This window comes from Xyrauchen texanus, chromosome 2, assembly GCF_025860055.1.
Source record: "Xyrauchen texanus isolate HMW12.3.18 chromosome 2, RBS_HiC_50CHRs, whole genome shotgun sequence".
NCBI lineage: Eukaryota > Metazoa > Chordata > Actinopteri > Cypriniformes > Catostomidae > Xyrauchen > Xyrauchen texanus.
This window is the reverse complement of record NC_068277.1, coordinates 16,561,350-16,583,795: the sequence shown is the minus strand read 5'-3', so window position 1 is coordinate 16,583,795 and position 22,446 is coordinate 16,561,350. Positions and strand designations below refer to the sequence as shown.

Genomic DNA, 22,446 nt, shown 5'->3' with positions numbered 1-22,446 from the left:
TGTATATATTGCAGTCATATAAGAATATTTTAACCTTATAGCTCAGTTAAAAGAGATGTATTAGAAGTGTAGTCTGTAAGTGGCAATGTTAACACTAAGACGATCATTTTAAAAATTGTGTTCATTTAGATTATTGAAATAAAATCGCTGTGTTCTTGTCAAAGTCGGATGTGGGATAACTTACAACCATAAAGGTTTTCCATTGGTCTGTTGATCAGAAGTTGATGTATAAAGAAACAAAATGGCAACTCCTGGCAACCATATTGTGGAGGAACGATATTATGCAATGCATATGTTCTGCAGGTGTATAATTACAAACAGAGATCATTTGCCATATTTAACACACTTGCCTCTGCAAGCCTTTGCTAAACTGGTCTTATTATAATATAATGTAGGAACTATGATTCATCAATACATAATTTTTTTTTTTATGTTAATGTATTTTTTTTATATTACTACCATGGGTGCCGACAAGTTCATGTGATGTCATATATCTGCATCTTGGCAAAGTACATTTAAGTTGCACTTGTCCATGTAGGAAGTTGGAAATTAAAGCAAGTTAACATCACAATAGCTTGCAATTAAAAACAATGAGATCTTTATAATGAAAGATCAGACTGCACATAAATACATATAAATATCAGTTCCCACTCTAAATATATCTTATAAAATATCATTATATTTTATTGTAGTGAGCGTGAATGTAATATAATGATGTTTGTGAGATGTATCTCAAAAGCATTTTGTATCATATTTTATGCATGCATTACAATGTGATTTTTCTGTAAAAATAACGTACAACATTTTAACCAAGCACAAGTTGCTTCTGTTCGGCAAATGCTCATTTTGAAATATCAGTTACAATATAAATGTCACTGTTACATTTTCAAAACCAGGAAAGACCTGTACATCAGAATATGACATCAGCCATTTTGGAAATTATATTACAAGGTCTTCTACTTCCAGAAGAGCACATACACTTTCACCAGGAGGCAGTAGATGTCTAGAACGTTGGTACAGCAAAGTATTCATCATGTTTATGATGCAGAGGCTTTAGAAAATCATGCATGAAATATGACTCACACGGGTTTATAGGGTTGAGACTTTACAAATTGTATGAGATGCAGCATGACTAGAACTGAAATAAAATGAAAGAAACATTGAGAAGTAAAAATCTTGCAATTTATTTGCATATAAAGGCAGCTAAATATATCACAATGAAACCTGAATGAAAAAAGAAAAAACAAGCTTTTCCAGAAACAAGGCTGAAACTGTAACTGAAAGAAAAGGCGAGAGGCATTTACAGTGGCAAGAGTTGAAACAACTATTGGCAATTTTTTTTTTGTGCAAGCAAGACTGCATTTACACAGTGCAAAATCAGAAACAAAACCGAGATAAATCTATCATAAGCAAGATATCAAAAGACAACTAAACCTGGTTTAGGCAGGTTTTAAGAAGAAAACAACCTTTTAGATTGTACATTAAAGTAACTTGAGTACTTAGGCCGTGAAGTAGGCAACACTGAATTAACCTTAAAGGAACATTTCATGAAAACAAAAAAAAGAGCATGTGTGCTTTATGCACATTCTGTATAAGTCATCACTTACAAGCAAAATTATATTCTTCAAGAGGCTTAGAACGAACACAATTTTAGTTCAAGATTTTGCAGCTTACACACATACATATAGATATACTCATATTTTAAGACATTTTCCAATTTCTATGCAGAATGAGGCGCTTTAGTATATACATGAGTTAAAATTAATCCATGTCTTCCCTGCGCTTGTAAGAATGTGTTCTTTGAATGCAAAAAATCCCCTTCATTTTAGATTAAAATAATAAATATGAGGCTCTCTACTAGCAAAAAGAAGGGGCTTCAGCTGGGGAACTTAAAGCTAGTTTAAGGCATTATTTAGCTGACAACTAAAAGAAAGCTTAATTATCTAAAAAAAAAAAAGAATATACAAAATGAACAATGGCATCCTATACCAACATACTTTGAATATTGACAAAAAAGAGACAATTTACAAATTCACAAAGCTTAATATTTTACAGATTAAATCAGATCTTTTCATAAGATTGTTCACCACTTCTAAACATAACACCTCAACCAATTCCCCCGAACCCACCCGCCATCATAAACGTTCACTGAAATATTTAACAAAAGACTGACAATTTTGAAAGAAACATTCAACTATTTTCAAAATATTGTTAGAAAAGATGAGAAAAGAAAAGAAGGATGGTAAGGTTTACAGGTTTCTCAAGAGCTGGAGGGATTTGGGAGGTCGAACACAATGGGAGGGTTGGTGGGCTGAAAGCTGACTGTACAGGTAGAGGCATTGATGAATGTTGTGTACCCGTCTGTCATAATGCCATAACCTACAGGGGACGAAAAGGGGAGGAGTCAACACTCTTATATTGTAGACATTTTTGGAATACAATAAAAAAATAAGCCTCAACATTTTGTCTTCTAGCTTAGTAAAAGCAAAAAGGAAGAAGTAGAACCTTTGAAAACCCTCTTTTAGACAAATTCCAGATTTTTTAAAGCACTACTGGTAAAGTGGGACAGAGGAAAATCTACTAAGCATTTGGACACTTTTACATCACAACTTTTACTTTTCTTTAATAATCTTAACAAGATTGACCTCAAATCTCTGTCATTTTTTTACCATTGCTTTTCCCAAAAGTGGTCATAAAATAATCAATTTAAAACCTTAAAAACATAAAGGAATAGTTGACCCCAAAATGAAAAGTCTCATCATTTATTCACCCTCATGCTATTCCAGATGTGTATGACTTTCTTTTTTCTGCTGAACACAAATTAAGATTTTTAGAAGAACATTTCACCTCTGTAGGCCATACAATGCAAGTCAACAGGGTCCAAAACCTTGAAGCTACAAAAAAGCACATGAATGCAGGATAAAAGTCAATAAGTGATTTATAAGAGATGTCTTCTGATGCGATCTGAGTGAAAACAGACCAATATATAATTTTTTCCTTGCAATTGCAGTCTACAGGAACGATCATGATTTTGAGAACTTACATTTTTGGGCAAATTATTGTGTATTCCCTAAAGATTAATTTAGCAAAGATTTATAATCATTTAAGGAAATTCATATGGATGCAATGTGGATTAAATATTAAATGTCCTTTGTCACTTTACCTACATTCACCCTATACACTTTTCCACATTTACAATCATTATATATGAAAATACCACTAGATACCCAAAGTATACTTAGCACTATACTTATACTCTTAGCATCTGTGTTCAGTCGAACGCAAACCTGACAAAGTATACTTCATTTTACTGTGTGCATACACAGGTGGTTGGAGCATGTGAGTTTAGACACATAAAATTTATTTATAGTCCTTTAGACTGGAGTTATACAAATGCAGGTATCTTCTGACCTCTTCATAGACGACTTCTTGACCTGGACATCTACTGTTGTTGTTTCCACATTAATTGCCTATTGTTTACTGGCGATTATATCTTTTTCAAGTGCTCAACTGTGAGAGTTGCCGCGTTACGGACCCACTAATTATTCGAAATAATTCTGTCCGCATGCACATTCTGTGTTCAAAGATGCACAATTACAAAAATCAGGCTGGCTGCATTCAGTGCTCGAGCACTCTGCTGATGACGAAATTTGCGTCACGCGTCCTGTCGCATCTGACCGAAGTAAACTTTGGGCTTAATTTAAACACTACTGCGCATGTCTGGTCCAGAAGGCATTATCTTTTTGATACTGAGCGTGACTATGAGAGAGGCAATGGAAGAGAATCATAGTTTATATACTCATAATTATTTCCTCAGCGAAAGTCTAAAACATTGAAGTGAATCGGTTAGTTGGACGGTTCATATAAGTGAACTGGTTAAAAACAAATTATTAACCAATCCACTTACATGTTGCTTTGGGAAGTCCAATTAATTTTAGTGAATTGGTTTGTTTGGATGGTTCATGTAAATTAACCAGTTCACTGTTTCACTTGGGCCCATGCATAGAAGTCACTGGCTCTTCTTTTTTGAAGAAAAACATTTAGGTAATTGCAGCTGTTTATCACTATGTTTACTCAGTTAATATAAAAAGTGTTTTATTTGTTGTATTTAGTATAAATTAACTAATGTTGAATTTAATATTTTTTGTTCGGTATTAATTTATTTGTTTAATTTAATGTTGCCACCCTATGTTTAATGCCACCCTAATTGAAAATGTCATTTTTTTGTGCCACATATCTTTGTTAAATTGAGTAATTTATAGTATAATTTATAGGTATATAATTTGAGTTATATTATAAGAATATTTTCTTCAATTAGTAGTTAAGTAACACTTCTGGTGAAGTGGGGTGGCTCATTTTGCACTATTGTGCATCCCACTATGGTGTTTCTCAGAATCTCAGAAACATGCTGAATCCAGTGTTTCTGAGTCAAAAGCACATAACTCTTTAAACATGTTCTAAGGAAATAAAGCAACTATATTTTCAAGCAACCTACAATTTTGTTGTGCAGAGAGAACACTACCTCGACCCTGACATCACGCTCAAGATTTGGTATTAGCAAAGCAGACATCAGTCTTGTACATGTTCTTTGTTGAAAAGCTACTAGTGGGCCATATTCACATATTTTTCAATGCCAGAAATGAAACGTATTGTATCCACACACATACAACTGGGTTAAAAATTGTCTTCGCTTATTATAATTTTTAATTGCAAATGTGACCAAAACGTTCACACTGTACAGCCCTGCACCTTTGACATTTTTTAGGGCACAGCAAAAAAGAAGAAGAAGAAAAAAACAAAAACAGGCGACAACTCGAGGCAATAAGTCAGGGTTGCTCATATCAAACACATCTTTAGTTCTATTCAGCCTTCAAAAATGTGCCATCATTAGCAAATTCAAAAGAAAGTATGTATTCAAAAATAAACACAGAAACAAATTCTTTCAGCCTAACATTTAGAATTTCCTAAAAAAAAAAATCATTATGAATTTGCTGCCTTACAGTGTCATTATTGTGATACAAACACTGGCTCCAGTGGGTTTAAAAGTGTCTGTGCATAGCAAAACATTCAGTAAACACAATAAACAGTGCAAGGCCTTCCTCGAGTGGAGCACTTGTCCTAATTAGTCCCTGCGCTGAGAGACCTTTCTGGTTTTTAAATATGTTTAATTAAAAAACGCACAAAACTGGAGGGGGAGTGAACAGTGAACAGTTTCAGGTTTAGCTGAAAGGCAGATCACTCAATACCTTATCCCTGCACACTTTGGTGGAATCCTGCAAACATCATGCAGCCAAACTTCAAACCTTGTGCTAAAAACTGTAACCTCAGTTCCATATTGCTTGTACTGTTTATGCCTACGCTATTCTGACTAGGAGCTGCACTGACTAGTCAATTAGATCTGCCACTAGTCGACATGTTGGGTCTATGTTAACTAGTTATAGATGATTTCAGTCACATTCTATATGACGACAGCAGGCGAAAACTCCTCTGAATACTACTGTAATTTTTCATTATAACAGCTTTTCTCTTATGCACCTACGTATATCTTTTTTAGGTCTGCGAGGTTCATTTGATTTAATGTCTGTGAGTAAAACAATATGCCTATTGTATGCTATTCATTCATTAACATTAGCAACTGTCTATCTGTGGTTATTTCATATATTTGCAACCCTCTTTACTATGCACATTTATCTGGTTCACTTATGGAATGTTTTTACTACGAGTGTATTGAAATGTAATTTTGTGGGCATGTAAGGAGTTAGTAGAGAGAGGACAAGAAATCAGGAGAAAAGGAAATACAGGACCAGGATACATGGACCAGTTTTGTACTTGCATCATCTGCATGAATATTATGGCTAAATGGGCAGAAGCACATGGCTTCAACATGTTATAAACACTAAATAAAATATGGGTAATTAAATCATTTAATAGTTGCAAATCTTTATGGGTGAGCTAATAAGTCTTTGTGGTCTTTTTACATACCTTCATGTATTCCCCCGAACACATGGAGTTTGGGTCGAACTCGCCTCTGTACTGTGTTTAGCAGCTCAACACACCCAACTCTCTGTAGCTCCTTTGGTACCCAGTCCCTAAAACCTGCAAACATACACACACTCCTCTGTAAATCAGTTTTTAATCTAGGTTGAAGAATAGCTTGTCCAATCATTTGCTGTTTGCCATGTCAAAGTTGTTTTGAGTTTTTCTACAAATCACCCACACCTTCAAAAAGAAGACAATCACTCAAAATTAGGATATATTTTTTCCATTCAGTGGGGTTCAAAAGTCTGAAACCAATACTGAAAGTCTTCTATTTTACATTTAGCAAATTTAATAAAAATGTAATTACGAATTCTATTATCAGCGTAACAATTTGATTGAAAAGTTGAATTGAAGAATTCTCCACAAATATGATGACCCATGTTACGCCAGGATGATTTGATCCAAAGAGCATCTTGTGTGCTTCAATGGAAGCATGGAAATCTGACATTTTGTTCAAGGTCATTGTTATAGATTAACAATGCAACACTTAACAAATGTGAATACATTTGATATGTGACCTATAGAAATAGTGCAGGATCTTTTTTTGATTATTTCACATGAAACATTTTCTTGTTTAAATGTTACAAAATCTTAAAACTTACAGTTAATTTCCACTTTCAGAATACGGTAGATACTCAATGCAGTCTCATCATTTTGGACTCCAGTGTATATACAATAATGTCACTTTTACATTTAATATGACTTACATGCTTAAAAACAGGCAAATTTTTTTTTTTATGTATTTCTGTGTATTTCCATAATTGGATGGAACTCCATTATAGGATTGGTTAATTGAACTCACCTAGGGGAGGCCCATGAGTCATGAGAATATCAACACCCTCTGGGATGAGGTTCCACTTATCGAGCAGTGACTGTCCCCTGGGCAGGTTAAAACCCCAGCCATTAAACCACGGTGTCCTGATGGGAGACAGAAAAGAAAAACAATCATGAGTGTGGAACCAAGCAAGCACCCATCCACATGGCCAGAAAGAGACGTACACACGCTGTTTAAAATATCAGCTGACAGCAGATGTGGAGAAACAATCTCAACCTGTCAAAGTGATCTTCTTCTCTTCGTCCTTCCCCAAAGGAAGCTTCAAAGTGTGAAATGAGAAAGGCTTCACTAAAGGCTGCTGTAATAAATGCAAATGCCGAAGGAGATGCAGCCCTCAGAGAGAGCAAACAGCCCCCTATTATGAATGCTGTGGATTGATAGTTCAAATAAAGCCACAGGGTTAATGTAGCTATGACGCCCAAATGAAATAAAGTGAAAAATGAGCTTGAGCTTGCTTGGTGTGTCAAGCTGAAGGTCTGATAGTGATGATAAATTGATGGTCCATTTGTCCCAGGTCTGTTGAAAAACACTCATTATAGTCTGTGGAAATCACCAGAAAAGGAAGTCTGCTCTCTATAAAGAAATTTGCAGTCAACGCAAAGCACGTTTCATAATGAAACGCTCTGTAGAGCTGCATATACTGTAAACGCAAGTTAACAGTTCACCAAAAAAACAAGTCTGTCATCATTATGTCATTACTCATGCAAGTTACCTCATGTCGTTCCAAACTATTTATTAAAATGACCAAGGATTTCAAGCTTTAAAAAAGACAAATAAAAAAATGAAAGTACTGTAAATGTAGTTAATTCGACACCCTATATATTCTTCTGAATACACACAAAAGCTTTGTGTGAGAAACAGTTCATTAAGGAAAAACTTCCTCTCCACCACAGCTCTCAAAATTAATTGGTATCCCACATATTAAAAATCACATGTGAGTTTTGGCATCAATGATGCCATTTTTTAATCTGAATGGAAACACGAATGAGATTTTAGAGGTTTTGCACAGGAGAAGATTATCAGTGACTAAAAGCCTATTCACACCAAATCCATATAGAGTTCGTAAAAAAAATATATAAATATATATATTATTTCACCCCTGTACTGTAGGCAGTGCTGTTACTGTTATACGAAAATGCATAACGGTCTCCGCACCTTCAGCTATTGGAGATTCATATATTGAACACTGCTAAAGCATTTATTTACCTAATTTGGTATAACTCTTTCATTATGTTCTTTCCATGTTGTTGATGCATTTTGAGGAGTATATAATCTGATTTTACGACGAGCTCAGAGAAAAACGAATTGACGAAACGCAGTGCTATTTTTAATGCCACGAGAATATAACAAGCACAATGATATACATATTAAATAATGTACAATAAGACAAAAAAACATAAGCAGACTTTCAAAAACAGACTGGGTTTATGTTTGCATTACAAAGGGTTCGTTTATTTTTAAGTACATCATTTTCGGGTGTGTATCAGCTGCACGTCTAAAGCCCGCGCTTGGCAGTTGATTAACGCCACCAACATCCTGGACTGAGAAGCTGCAGCGACTCTTTTTTTGGACTAGGTATGAATAGCGCAATTGGAATACATTGTTCCCATTAAAAAGCTAGTTTGGAACGAACAATCAAACTGAAAAAACTTGGTGTGAACAGGCCTTAATGGTAAATAAACAATTTAGTTGGAATAAGAATTCCAAGAGGTGAAATACAGTGCAAAATTCATATAAACTTTTTTATGGTGCTTTTAGGGTGTTTTTGTACTTTTTAAGGAGCTTGACAGACATGACACTATGAACTGTCATTGTATAGAAAAGAGCAGTAAACGGATTTTGAACGACATGACAAAATACATTTTTTTAAAGAACTATTCCTTTTATAAATGCACAATCCCATATTACTTCATTCATGGTGTAAGAACATTATATGTGGGTTGTCAACAAACTGGGTTCTGGTGCTAATTTGACTCCCTTTGCTGATGCGATTGTGAATCGAATTTGACCAGGGGGAAATCAGGGCTCAGAAATATCAATAGGGTTTAGTACAGCGAGGGACTGCAACAGCGACGAATGACTATCGAACGGCAGTCAAGCAGAGGTGAGTCCTGACGTGAATATACGGTTCCTGCTGTCATTCAATTCTCAATCAGTAGGAAAACAAATGGGAAAGTAAAAGAGAGACTTTACAGAAGTCTTAAGGTTTTGCTTCTTTAACAAGGAACTGAACACAGCAATGAGGGGAACGGATTTATAATAAATTGTCAAAACATTTGTAGGAAAATAAGTATGTTAAGCTGACAAGACTGTATTGGGTTACATCCTTGCAGTGAGGATAAACAGGAATATGTCTAGGGGGAAGTACAACTTTTAAACAGCTCTGACTTGACGTAATTCATAGAGAACCAGGCCATTCTGCACTGCAGAAGCAATTTGTCACAGACACAGCACATGGAGCTTTCTTGAAAGAAATCCTCCAATATTGTCTTTTAAAAATGAGAAAAAGACAATCCACAAGAGCACACCAAGAAACAAAGAAAAAAACAAATATAAGTAGGCTATATCTTAATACATGAGCATATTTCAAATATTCTTAAATAAATGTATTGTCTAGAAAGCATAATGTTCATTCATGCTATGTAAAAAATTTGTTCAGAAGGAATTGAATCAGCTATTAAGAGATGCTAGGAAGAAATATAAGGAATTCTCTGAGAAGTTTTATATGTCTTACCCTAAACAGCTTTGGGATTCTATGAATTCTATAACTAATATGCAGTCTTCAAGGAACATTGTATCTTCTCTTGATGACTTACATAAAGCCAATGATTTAAACTTTTATCTAGGATTTGAGAATTGTGGTCATACTTCTGAGAATAGCACTAGTGAATTATGGTCCACTTTAGGTATTATTAAAGATGATAAGTTGTTTATTGATGCGAACCACTAAAATTTTAAACACATTTGCCCTAAGAAATTGTCAGGCTCTGATAGAATTTCTGCCTTTATTTTTAAAAGTTGTGCTGATGAATTGACTCCAGCATGGTGCCCCATATTTCAGCAATCTTTGGATTCAGGTATTGTTCCCAGCCTTTGGAAAAGGGCTGTGATCATACTGGTTCCAGAGATAGATAAGCCAATAGACAATAATGATTTTAGACCGGTCACGTTAACGTCATGTTGTTAACATGTTGTTATGAAATGTTTTGAAAAGTGCATTGTGTCTATGTGTCAGAGGTTGCTAACAATTTAGATCCTTTACAGTTTGCCTATAAATAAGGGAGGGGAACTGAGGATGGTATTAACAGCATCATGCACTTGATTTTAAAACATTTAGAGGATCATAGAGCTTATGCTCATTTAATTTTATCGATTAAAGCTCTGCTTTTAACACTATTCAACCCCACTTGTTAATTAAAAAGATGGAGCAGTTGAGTGTAAACCCATCTATTATTAAATGGTATTTTTCTTTTTTAACTGATAGAACTCAGTGTGTGAAAATAAATAGTCTCTCACAACAAAAAAATATTAGTACAGGGTTCCCACAAGGCTATGTTAGTGCACCAAAGTGATTCAAGTAAGCATTCACAAAAGTACATTTTTAAATATTTGGATGACACAGCTATTTTAAGATTACTTTATGTGCAGGACACTATTAGCATTATCTGCCAGTCAGAAATAGGATGCAAAGAAATCTGAGGAGATTGCCTTTGATCCAAAATGTATAGGTGACCATCGTCAAGTGGTTATACATGACCATCACATTATTCAAACACAGACTTATAACTATATGTGTGTTTATATAGATAATTAATTTACTTGGAAAACACACATTGAATGGGTTTGCTCCCGTCCGAACCAGAGATTGTACTTTTTACGCATACTACGTCTTTATGGGGTTAACAAGGATATTATGTTGTTGTTTTACAAAGCTGTTTTAGAAAGTATTGTCAGGTATGGTATTACGGTATGGTTTGGGAACGTAACTATACAGCTCAAATCTAAATTGGTGCACCTGGTAATGACCGCAATGAAAATGGTTGGGCAGGAAGAACATCTTAATCTTCAGAGTTTATATGAGCAATGTATTCTTAATCAGGTGCAGATCTTATGCGATCAAACAAGTTATTTGCATTCACAGTATGAATTGCTTCCCTCTTGGAGAAGATACATAGTTCCATTTTGTAACATAAATAGATACAAAAATTCCTTTGTACCTGTATCTGTGTGAATATTTAATTGCAGTTTAGCTTGATGATATGTTATTAATTTTATTATATTTTATGTACTATTTGTGTGTCTATGTGTTTTTCTTATTTTGTCTATGCAGCATCATGAAGTCCACAACAAATTTCCCTTTGGGGATAATAAAGTATACTTTACTTTACTTTACTTTACAAACTGGGGCCCAGTTTGTCAGCAGACAAACCGGCTAATCCAAACATCTGCTACCTGCCGTGAGATGTCACACAGATCAAATAAACTACAACACATAGAGACTGTAACACCTAGATATCATATAGAGACTGTGTCTGTTCCCTGAAGTACCAAACACAAAACCCTCCCTAAGTAATTTAGAAAAAAAATATTGATATCAAACTCAAATAACAACAACAAATATATTGAAGATAAACATCATATATAGGTAGGGCTACTAAACATTAGATCACTTTCATCAAAAGCACTAATAACTTTAATCAATTCAGATCATAGTTTAGATTCACTCTATTTGACTGAAACCTGGCTTAAACCAGATAAACAATAAAGATTAATTGTGTTATTAATTTTAATAATTAAAATTATTGTTATAAACATGAGCCTCGTCTGAAAGTTCGAGGAGGGGGTGTTGCTAAATTTTTTTTATGTTTTTTGGTGTCACACAGAGGTCAAGATATAAGTTCAGTTCTTTTGAACTAATAAAGACCAAATGTGACAGGATCAACTCATAGCCATAATTACATGCTAGATTTAATTCTGTCATATGGAATTGTTGTTGATAATATAGCAATTCTGCCGCAAAGCAATGACATCTCAGATCATTACCTTGTCTCTTGTATACTGTGCATATCGATCAGGTAGAACTATTCTTTTGACAACTAAAGATAGCTTCACTAATAACCTTCCAGATTTGTCTCAAATACTCAGTAAACCAAGCAAAATATAGAATAACTTGATGTAATCACATAAAATATAGATACAGTCTTCTCTAGCACTCTAGATAGTGTTGCCCCCCTTTGATTAAAGAAAATTAAACAGAAAAGTCCTGCAACAGGGTACAATGAACACAATAATGTTCTCAAGAGAGCAGCTCGAAAAATGGAGTACTAGTGGAAGACTACAAAATTAGAGGTCTTTTGTTGTGCATGGAATGATAGTGTCTCTAGCAATAAAAAAGGTTCTAAAAGCTGCCAGGTCTGCATATTTTAGCAAACTCATAGGAAATAACCACAATAATCCTAGGTGTTTATTCAGTACTGTGGATAAATTAGTGAGGAATAAAGCTTCGACTGAACCAGATATTCCATCAAAGCACAGTAGTAAAGACTTTTAAAATTGAAATCACCAGAAACAAAATTGGTATTATGCAAGCGTCTGCAATAGCAGTGTCAGACAGTGTCTCATATTATTCCCCACGGGCAACTTCAATCCTTTGCAGTTATAGGACAGGAAGAGCTAAACAAACTTATCAAAACATCAAAATCAACAACATGAATGTTAGATTCAATACAGACCAGGCTATGAAAAGATGTGGTGGTGTAGTGGTCTAAACCACATAACTGGTAAACTGAAAATCAGAATGTTGCTGGTTCCATCCCCACAGCCACCACCATTGTGTCCTTGAGCAAGGCACTTAACTCCAGGTTGCTCTGGGGGGATTGTCAATGTAATAAGGGCTCTGTAAGTCGCTTTGGATAAAAGCATCTGCTAAATGCATAAATGTAAATCTGAAATCTCCCATTTATGTTGAAAATACTAGAAAAGGTTGTATGCATAAATGTAAATCTGAAATCTCCCATTTATGTTGAAAATACTAGAAAAGGTTGTGTCCTCCCAACTATGTTAATTGTTACAAAAAAGAAGGTATATATAAAGAATTTCAGTCAGGATTTAGGCCTCATCATAGTACAGAGACAGCACTTATCAGTGTTTCAAATGAATTGCTCTTATCATCTGATCACAGCAGCATTTCTCTTATAGTGCTTTTAGATCTTTGTGCAGCTTTCGACACCTTAGAACACAAAATTATCTTGTATAGGCTTGAGAATTATGTTGGCATTTGTGAACAGGCATTAGCTTGGTTTAGGTCCAATTTATCAGACCGCTACCACTTTGTGTCAATGAGGAATTGTCAGATCAAACAAAATGTAAGTATGGAGTACCACAGGGATCAGTTTTAGGGCTTCTGCTTTTCTCCTTATATATGGTTCCCCTGGGAGATATTATCAAGAACCATGGAATTAATTTTCACAGATGATGCCGATGATACCCAAATTTATTTTCCTCAAAACCTGACGAAATTTCAAATTTCTCAAAGTTATTTCCCTCTGCTCAATTCTGACTAAAAACTAACTAACTTTTCATCTAACTAAAAACTAACTTTTCATCTAACTAAAAACCTCTAAAAAACAAGATGCTAACATATTATTTGACTCTTGATGGATGTACTGTCTCATTGTCTTCTACAGCGAAGAACCTAGGTGTTATATTTGATAGCATTTGATATTTGATCTGTCCTTTGAAAACCACATTTCCAATGCTTGAAGAACAGCATTCTTCCATCTCAGAAATATCGCTAAGTTATTACACATGCTCTCTGTTTCTAATTGCGAAAAATTCATTAATGCATTCATAAACTCAAAACTAGTTTAGTAATGCATTACTGGGAGAATGTCCTGCAGGTTTCATAAATAAACTTCATTTAGTTCAAAATGCAGCAGCTAAAGTGCTGATTAGAACCAAGAAATATAATCATTTCAGCCTGATCTTAGCATTGTTACATTGGATACCTGTTAAATTTCATATTAATTTTAAAATGTTTCTAACTATTTACAAAGCTTTGAATGGTCTAGCTCCACAGTACTTATATGACCTTCTATATTCCATCAAGTTCACTAAGATCGCAAAATTCTTGCCTGATAATATTACCTAGAATTTCAAAATCTACAAAAGGAGGTAGATCCTTTTCCTATTTGGCTCCTAAACTATGGGATAGCCTTCCAAAGGTGGTTCGGGACTCAGACACACTCTCTCAGTTTAAGTCTAGACTAAAGAGTCTTCTTTTCAGCCAGGCATACACCTAATTTATCAATGAACTCATAGTTATGCTGCATTAGTTAGGTCTGCCTGAACCGAAAACACTTCTCATATTCTATATTCATGTTCTAAGTGAATGGCATCTACACTAATATTATTCTATTTGTTTCCCTGTCTTTTTTTATTTTATCCCCTTTTCTCCCCAATTTGGCATGCCCAGTTCCCACTGCTTACTAGGTCCTCTAGGTGGTGCAGTTACTCACCTCAATCCAGGTGGTGGAGGACAAGTCTCAGTTGCCTCTGAGATAGTAAATCTGCACATCTTATCATGTGGCCTGCTGTGCATGACAATGTGGAGGCTCATGCTATTCTCTGTGATCCACACACAAATTACCATGCACCCCATTGAGAGTGAGAACCACTAATTGAGACCACAAGAAGGTTACCCCATGTGACTCTACCCTTCATAGCAACCAGGCCAATTTGGTTGTTTAGGAAATCTGGCTGGAGTCACTCAGCAGACCCTGGATTCAAACTCAAGACACCAAGGGTGGTAGTCAGTGTAAATAATCACTGAGCTACTCAGTCCCCCTGCTTCCCTGTCATAACCAGCCAGATCCAGCTCTGGTCCTGCCTGATGTTTAACTCTGGTCCTGCCTGATGCCCAACTCCCACTACTACGTGTTGCTGAGTGATGATGACTATCTGCAGTCTGTGCCAGCCAGATATCAATTCAGCCTACTATGATGGACTTTACAAATATACTGATGCCAGCACCAACCATCACACATGGAATACTTCACTGGATACTGCCTGAATCTCTGAATTAAGATGGACTCCACACAAAATTAATCTGCCACAAGTTTACAGTCGAACTGCAGTGCACCTTACTGACCGCTGCCTGCATCACCTAGGTCATGGGATGGACTACACTCTTAAAATGGAATGAATAGATAATAAAGTAATTCCAGCCTTCATCAGCCAAATGACAAAGGGCAATGCATCTGTTTCCATTTCTGCAGTTAAATAAGAATGTAAATTCTAAGACATTAATCATTAATTTTACAGTTAATACAAAAACATTTTGTTTTAAAAATTGTCCCCAAGCACTTTAATCTTAACATGTACTACACATAAATAACTAATATTGGCATTATATTTAAGCCAGAGGGGAACTGGCCCCCACAGTGAGCCTGGTTTCCCCCAAGGTTATTTTTCTCCATTAACCAACATCTTGTGGAGTTTTGTGTTCCTTGCCACTGTCGCCTTAAGCTTGCTCACTGGGGGTCTAAATATAAATATAATAATTTTCTGTTATCTATTTTAAGGTGCAATTTACAATCATGTTTTTTTTTTAATTAAACCACACTATTATGACTCAAATACATGACTATATTACAGCCATTGTATTTTTGCTTTGCTATACGCAACACATAATTAAATTTTATTTAAAACGTCTGATCTCAGTTCAAGAGACTGGGCTTTTAGTAAAGGGTTAAACTTTTGATGTACAGAGCTATGTGACAAAACAATATGGCGCATTCAATCCCAACTTCCGATAAAAAGTTAATATTCAGGCTGATTTAGATTTAGAATATATCATTTATAATATTATTTTAACATGGTTGCTAGTGATTGAATGATGCTGGCCATTACTTTGAATTAGAATTATTTATATCAATTTCTGATTGTTAAATGGTTCATCACTTACTATCACTTGTTTAACAGTTCAAAGAGATAACATTGAGATTTTGTATAGTTTATATAATAGTATAATTATAGTATGTTTGTATAGTTTTTTTATTTGTGTTTATCCCAAAACACATTGTTCCAAAGCAGCTTTACAGTCTCAATATTCTCCCTAACATCTCAAAAACATGAATAACCAACACTTCTGGAAGCCTTATAAACAATTTGATAAAAAAAAAAAAATGTATAGATGTATTAAATGTATTATATATATATATGTCTCTGTTTTTTGTGTATGTTTATTAGGTGCTACTAGTTGTAAATCAAAAAGCGAAGTGGAAAATGCACACAGCAGTCACGCTCGGGTCTCAGTGGGATATGAATAAATAACCGAACTCAATCCATTATTTTATCCTCACGATAGTCGTGAGTAGCATCTGTAACCATTAAGTAAACATCAAAGGAGGCAACTTTCATAACACTGGCAAGTCTCATCCGAATCTAATAAATGAGTCCAATGGAGACGCGAGTTCATCTGCCAAACATTAATTAACCGACAGAGGCTTCCCATGCATTTTTTATTATTAACTGAGAGTAGAGTGTATCACTTGGGTCGTGCCCACACCACAAAGAGCACCTTTGGTAAAAGTGTCTGGATTTAAAAGAGTGTGAGAGAGGCTCTTGCATTTATGATGTGACAGATAACTACCGGACAGATAACTGTCCAGTGCCATTCCATTCACACGGGTTTCAAAAAGGTTTCCAGAAAGTGCAGGTTGGAGTCCTGAAAAGTTAAGGGCATCAGTTCGGTTTTTGAATGTGGTGTCAGTCCCATTTATAACCTAACTATATGTGAAATGTAATGCTTTAAAACTTAAATAAAAGGAATGACAACGGTATTCTGCAGGCAGGTGGGGGTTAGATGTGCCTAATTACAAAGACAATAATATCAACATTAAAAAGCATATTTATGCCAAAAATATATATTTTTTTAAATAATTTATACATATTGTTATAATTTAGAGCGGAATGAAACCTGGACATGTTTTCATGAGATTTACCCAACTGGACTTCTATGCAATCCACATTAAGAAAGATCATTGCACACTGTCCAATGTGTCCCCTTCCAATGTACAGTTCTTTGTTCATGTGTGCGGAGAAGACGGAATAACTAGCTCCAGCTGTCAGACAGCAGGACATTACACACTGAGCAATGCAGAGGTCAGAGGCCCACCAATAAAACAGACAGAACCAACAGAGAGCAAGAGGGTGGTAGATAACATTAAAATCTTAATGCACACTGCTTCTCTGACCCACACTGCAGCACGAGAGAAAATCACAGTGTTCCAGAGTGTTTATCTCCTCCACTATTGCAAAGGAAAGTCTATAGAGCTTATAAACACAAACACTCCACCCACAATCAACACTATTAAAAACTCCATGAGGGTTTGAAGTCTGACCCTGCCATACCCTAAGAAAAGGCTCTATTTAAAATCTGTCTGCCGCCAGCACAGGAAAAGAGCAGCATGTTTTGTCAATGGTGAGTGGTGAACTCTTACTTCTCTGTGCTTCAATGAATTTCAGCATAATATTTGGACTCTGGTGTCCTGGAGCATGCATTACCGCTTGGCCGTATTGTGGATTACAGTGCGTTATGAAAGGATAGAGTTCAGGCCAGGGCTTTTCTCTGGTAAGAAGATGCAGATAACCCAATATTATTCAAAGAATCTGAGTTCAAGAAGTCTTGAGGTGAATAGGGGAGCATGTATTCACATGATACATGCAGGCCTTTACATGCAGGATAGCGTGCCTTTATTTGGCCATGTGGAGGACTGAGATAAAATCAGATATTTTGTGAAAATGAAGAGATATACCATTATGCCAAGAGGCACCATTACACTGCTTTAGAAAGAAGACGGACAACAGAAGAGTATAGAGACTGGACTTATGGAAGCATTGTATGGTGAGAAAAAGAAGAATGTGTGAGAGGAGAAAATAAGATGAAAAACCACTGAGCTAGACAAAAGCATGAAGTTAGAAAAGAGGGAAGGCATGAAGGAAGGAACAGTAAGGAAGGAGGGAAGAAGAGGAAAGGGAAGGAAGGACAGAAGGAAGAGAGAGGATAGGAAGGATGAAGGAAAGGAAGTAAGAAAGGAGAAAGATTAAATAAGAACAAAGGAATAAAAAAGGAAGGGGTGTTAAAATGATGAAAATAAGGAAGGAAGAGGAAAAAAAGAGGAAAAGAGAAAGGAAGGACAAAACAAAAAGGTAAAATGATAAAAGGTAAACAAGGAAGAGAACAATAAGCAGAATGATGAAAGAAAAATAAAAAGGGAATTATACAAAAAGGAAGAAAGTAAAGGAAGGGAGGTAGAGGTAAAGGTAAAGGAAGGAATAAAAGAGAACGCTAGAAAGGAAGAAGAAAAAATTAAAAGGAAGGAGGGTTCAAATTAAGAAAATAAGTAAGAAAGAGAAACTGAAGAAAATAAATAAGAACAGAATGAAGGATTAGTGAAAAAAGAAGAGGAAAAGAGAAAGGAAGGACAGAAGAGGTACAATTATAAAAAAGGAAGAGGCAAGGAAGGAGGGGAGAGGGAGGAAAGAAGAAGACGAGAAAAAGGAAAAAAGCAAGCCAGAGTAAATGTAATGAAGGAAGGAAGGAAGGAAGGAAGAGGAAAAGAGAGGAAGTATGGAAAAGAACACGAAAAAGGAAGGAATAATGGAAGGAAGACTAATATTAAAAAGATTATAAAATGGAGGCAGTGGTAGAAAAATTAGAGCAGGGAGTGAAAGACAGGTCATTCTGAGACTGTAATACAGCACTGAGCGGCATGATCAACTCCCTGGAGAGAGTACAGTGACCGCTCTATTCATCTGCTCCCTCAACTCACTGTCACAGAAACACAGAGGTCACCTAAAGAGGAACATAATTGATTTGCCTGTCAAAAGCAATGAAGGGTTGGATGTTAATAGGGGTTTTATTTGTCCCGGGGGGAGACCTGCCACAGGACAGTATATTTATCTATTCCCACTAACCCTGTTTCAAAGTGCTCATCACCAGTTTATAAAGTACCTCGAGTTCCTGCTGTAATGATAACCAATGTGTTGTCCCCTGTTAAGTGACCACTCTGCACAAGGCCACTATTAGGTTAACTTAGGGGAAGAGACAGAGGATGGTAAAAAGAGGTTTGTCTCTGTTTTGGATGGAGCTGTGACACTGATAATGACCTGTGTCAGATTGTAATGGATGAAGGAGGGCAGAGGGCGAGGAAGAGACTGTGTTTATGTGGGTCCTGGAAGACAACAAGTGTGGAAAGGGAATAGAAGCTTAACCATAATGCAGAGAGGTGATGTGGTCCTCAGGAAAAGAGCAGGCCAGGTAACAGAATTGTATGGTAGTAAACAGTGTAACGGGATACTTTCAAAAACAACTCTGTTAAAGAAGTCCTGTATAATTAGGCTGGTTATGTGTCATGTTAACCAGACACTTACTCTATGAATGGTTTACTTATTGTTGTCTCTGCATATTAAGCTGGGAAAGGAGAAAGTATTTTACCCAAATTAAGAATGGATTATGCAAAAAATATCGGAGGAACATTGTTTACAGCAAACAATATGAAGTCTAACTTTTATGGTCTTGAAATTAATTGTTGAAGGCAGTGAATGTGTTACAAAAATTATGCTTTAAATGCTGCAATTGCTCAAAATTATTTTAAAAATACTTTAAGTAGATATGTCCCAATACTGGTCTGATACCGCGCTCATGTACTTGTATTTGTGCTTATAAAATGTATCCAATACCAAAAACTGATACCATCTGATATATGAATGTCATTCCGTAAACAATCAGTACACAAATTAAAATCACATTATGTCCTAGTGTGATTATTATACTGCAAAGGCTGTGATTTAATTGTGACAACGCCAGCTGCTCATAACTTTAAGAGCTCCTTCACTCATACACGATGTGGAGAGGTTCATTGGCTGGGAATGGAGGAAACGGGATATTTGGAATTTCAATTCAAAGGTAGGATTTTAATAATAAATAAAAAGATTTTCAGCTCAATATTCAAGTGATCATGCAACAGGCTTGCTATTCAGAAGTCACAGCTCAACAACGTCTTTGTTTATGTGTGGTAGCTCTCTCTCTCTCTCTCTCTCTCTCTCTCTCTCTGACATTGGAGTGGATCCTCCTTTTATTGCTGTCCCCAATGCTTACTGCACCCTTACCGCTTTCTCTTTCTCTCCGGACGAATGCTCAACCAATACCCCACTGCCACATATCCCCACCGCCCGACTCAGGCCAGGATGTCATCTTGTCTGCCCACCACTCCCCCCATTTCTGGAAAGGAGATACATGACAGCCATCTTCACCCGTCTGTGGGTGAAGGACCACCCTGTGGACCACCTTGAACCTAAATGGCTGAAGAGCCGGCGGGTGATCCGTGCGTTGGTATCTTTCATATGGTGGAGAAATTGGATTTTGGTGTGATTTGAACAGAGGGTGAAGGCAGGCCCCAAGGCAGACCTGCGTAAATGCTTGTTGACACTGCTCCGTCCGCTGGACCGGGTCTGGAGCTACCTTTCTAGTGAGATCACTCAGCAGGCTGGTGCCATCCGAATAATTAGGCACAAACCTTCTATAATAGCCAGACAGCCCCAGGAACTGTCTCACCTCCTTTTTGGTCTTGGGCAGGTTGTAATCATTGTAGTCTTATCTATTTGGGGATGCACCTGCCCTTGACCCTAGTGGAACCCCAGACACCATACCTCCTGGATGGGTGCCTTCCACTGTGCACTTCTTGGGGTTTGCCATGAGTCCCGCTCACCGCAGTGACCTCAGAATCGCCCTCAGATCTGCTGCCAATCATTACTGTACATAATGATGTCACCCAGATAGGCAAGCAGTGTAAGCAGAGTGTGGTCTGAGGACTTAAGGTGCTGATATGTAGCCGGGGTCCCAAACAAACCGTATCACAAATTGTGTGGAGGACATTTACATAAAGGGGATCTGCCAATAACCCTTTGTCAAATCCAGTGTCGAGTAAAAGTGAGCTGTGCCCAACCAATCGAGCAACTCATCAATACGAGGCATTGGGTATCGTCAAATTTAGACACATTGACTTTCCAATAATCCACACATAACCATACAGACCTGTCACTCTTAGGAACTAGAACAACTGGGCTTGACCAATTGCTGTGGGTCTCTTCTATTACTCCCATATCGAGCATCACATCTAATTCTTCCTGAAGTGTTATTTTTCTATAGTTAGGACTACATACCAGTATCCCGGGCGGCGTCTCGATGTGGTGCTGTATGAGGTCTGTAAAATCAGAAAGAGGGTAGAACACGTCTGCAAATTCTTCTCTAAGATCAAGAACGTACTGAATTACATTTTTGCTCTTTGAAGGTCCCTCCTTCCCCATGCTTCCTGTATGATGTTGAGCACTGTGAGGTTGACGCCTATACAGCAGTTAGAATGGGGAAAACCCTGTGGAGGCGTGTGGGACCTCTCACACTGCAAACAGTAGGGGTTCGGGCAATTTCAAGCATCCTCATGTGTACGAACTTACAAATTATATTCTTCAGGGCTTTATTAAATCGTTCCACCTACCCATCTGTTTGTGGGTGGTAAACACTGGTTCCGTGGTATTAATAATTGGGTTGTATCCTCTTTTGTCTGAGCATCCTGTGTCACTCGATACAACTATTCTTTTATAATAGCTAAATACAGATATGCAAGTGCGATGTTTGGATGGAGCTGTTGACCATCAATAACTTTCATTTGGTCAGGGGCATGCCTGAGGTTATGTCTCTCGAATGCTCCAGAGGGAAATCTCCTTCAGGAAATCCTCTAAGGATGGGAGGGGCCGAAGCCTCCCCCTCCCTTACGTCACCCTGACGTGAAGCTGAGGAAGACCACTATGGCTCTGCCTCCCCTACCAAGGCATCACACATTTCACATCTAATAACTGAGATAGGAAGAAACAGGACACTTGGGATTTCAACTCAAAGTTAGGACTTTAATGAAACAAACTCAAAAATAGCTTTTCAGCACAATATTCAAATGATCACACAACAGGCTTGCTTTTCAGCAGTCACAGCTCAACACAGTCTTTGTTTATGTGTGGTAGCTCTCTCTCTCTCTCTCTTTTTCTCTCTCTCTCTGTCACTGGTGTGGTTCCTCCTTTTATTGCTCTCCCCAATGCTTACTGCAATCAGAAACAGGTGTAAGACATTATAGCGCTCAGGTGTGTGCACCCTTACCGCTTTCTCTCTCTCCAGACGAACGCTCAACCACACCCCCACCGCCACACATGGAAACACCATCATGTGCATTTTGCACTCTGTTGAAGCAGATGACAGCGAGCAAATTCACATACAGACTATATATTCATTTAATTATTAGCCTTTTGGGTTTTAATAATCAGATTGGCCACGTAGCTACCTGCTTTTCCGGAGGTGAGAAGCTGCCATCAAAAACACACAGAAACGGAAAGGACTTCACTCCAAAATAAAAGCTTCAGCTAAATTTAAATGAAAAAGTATGATAAAAATATATCACTACTGTATAGATTTGTAATATTCACTGCAATACTACAACAACAACTACTACTAATAATAATAA

The 22,446-nt window shown here is 36.8% G+C and overlaps 1 protein-coding gene across 1 annotated transcript in view; it reads right to left on the bottom strand.

The window, feature by feature from the left end:
* Positions 1–1,203: 1,203 nt before the first annotated feature.
* Positions 1,204–22,446, bottom strand: part of LOC127659708 (metallophosphoesterase MPPED2) — an 85,830-nt gene continuing 64,587 nt past the window's right edge. The window contains exons 5-7 of the mRNA XM_052149654.1: positions 6,842–6,957; positions 5,983–6,096; positions 1,204–2,379 (exon numbers count right to left, since the gene is read on the bottom strand). Of these exons, the coding sequence (XP_052005614.1) occupies positions 2,261–2,379; positions 5,983–6,096; positions 6,842–6,957 (349 nt within the window). The 3' untranslated portion in view covers positions 1,204–2,260. The remainder of the gene's footprint in view (positions 2,380–5,982; positions 6,097–6,841; positions 6,958–22,446) is intronic.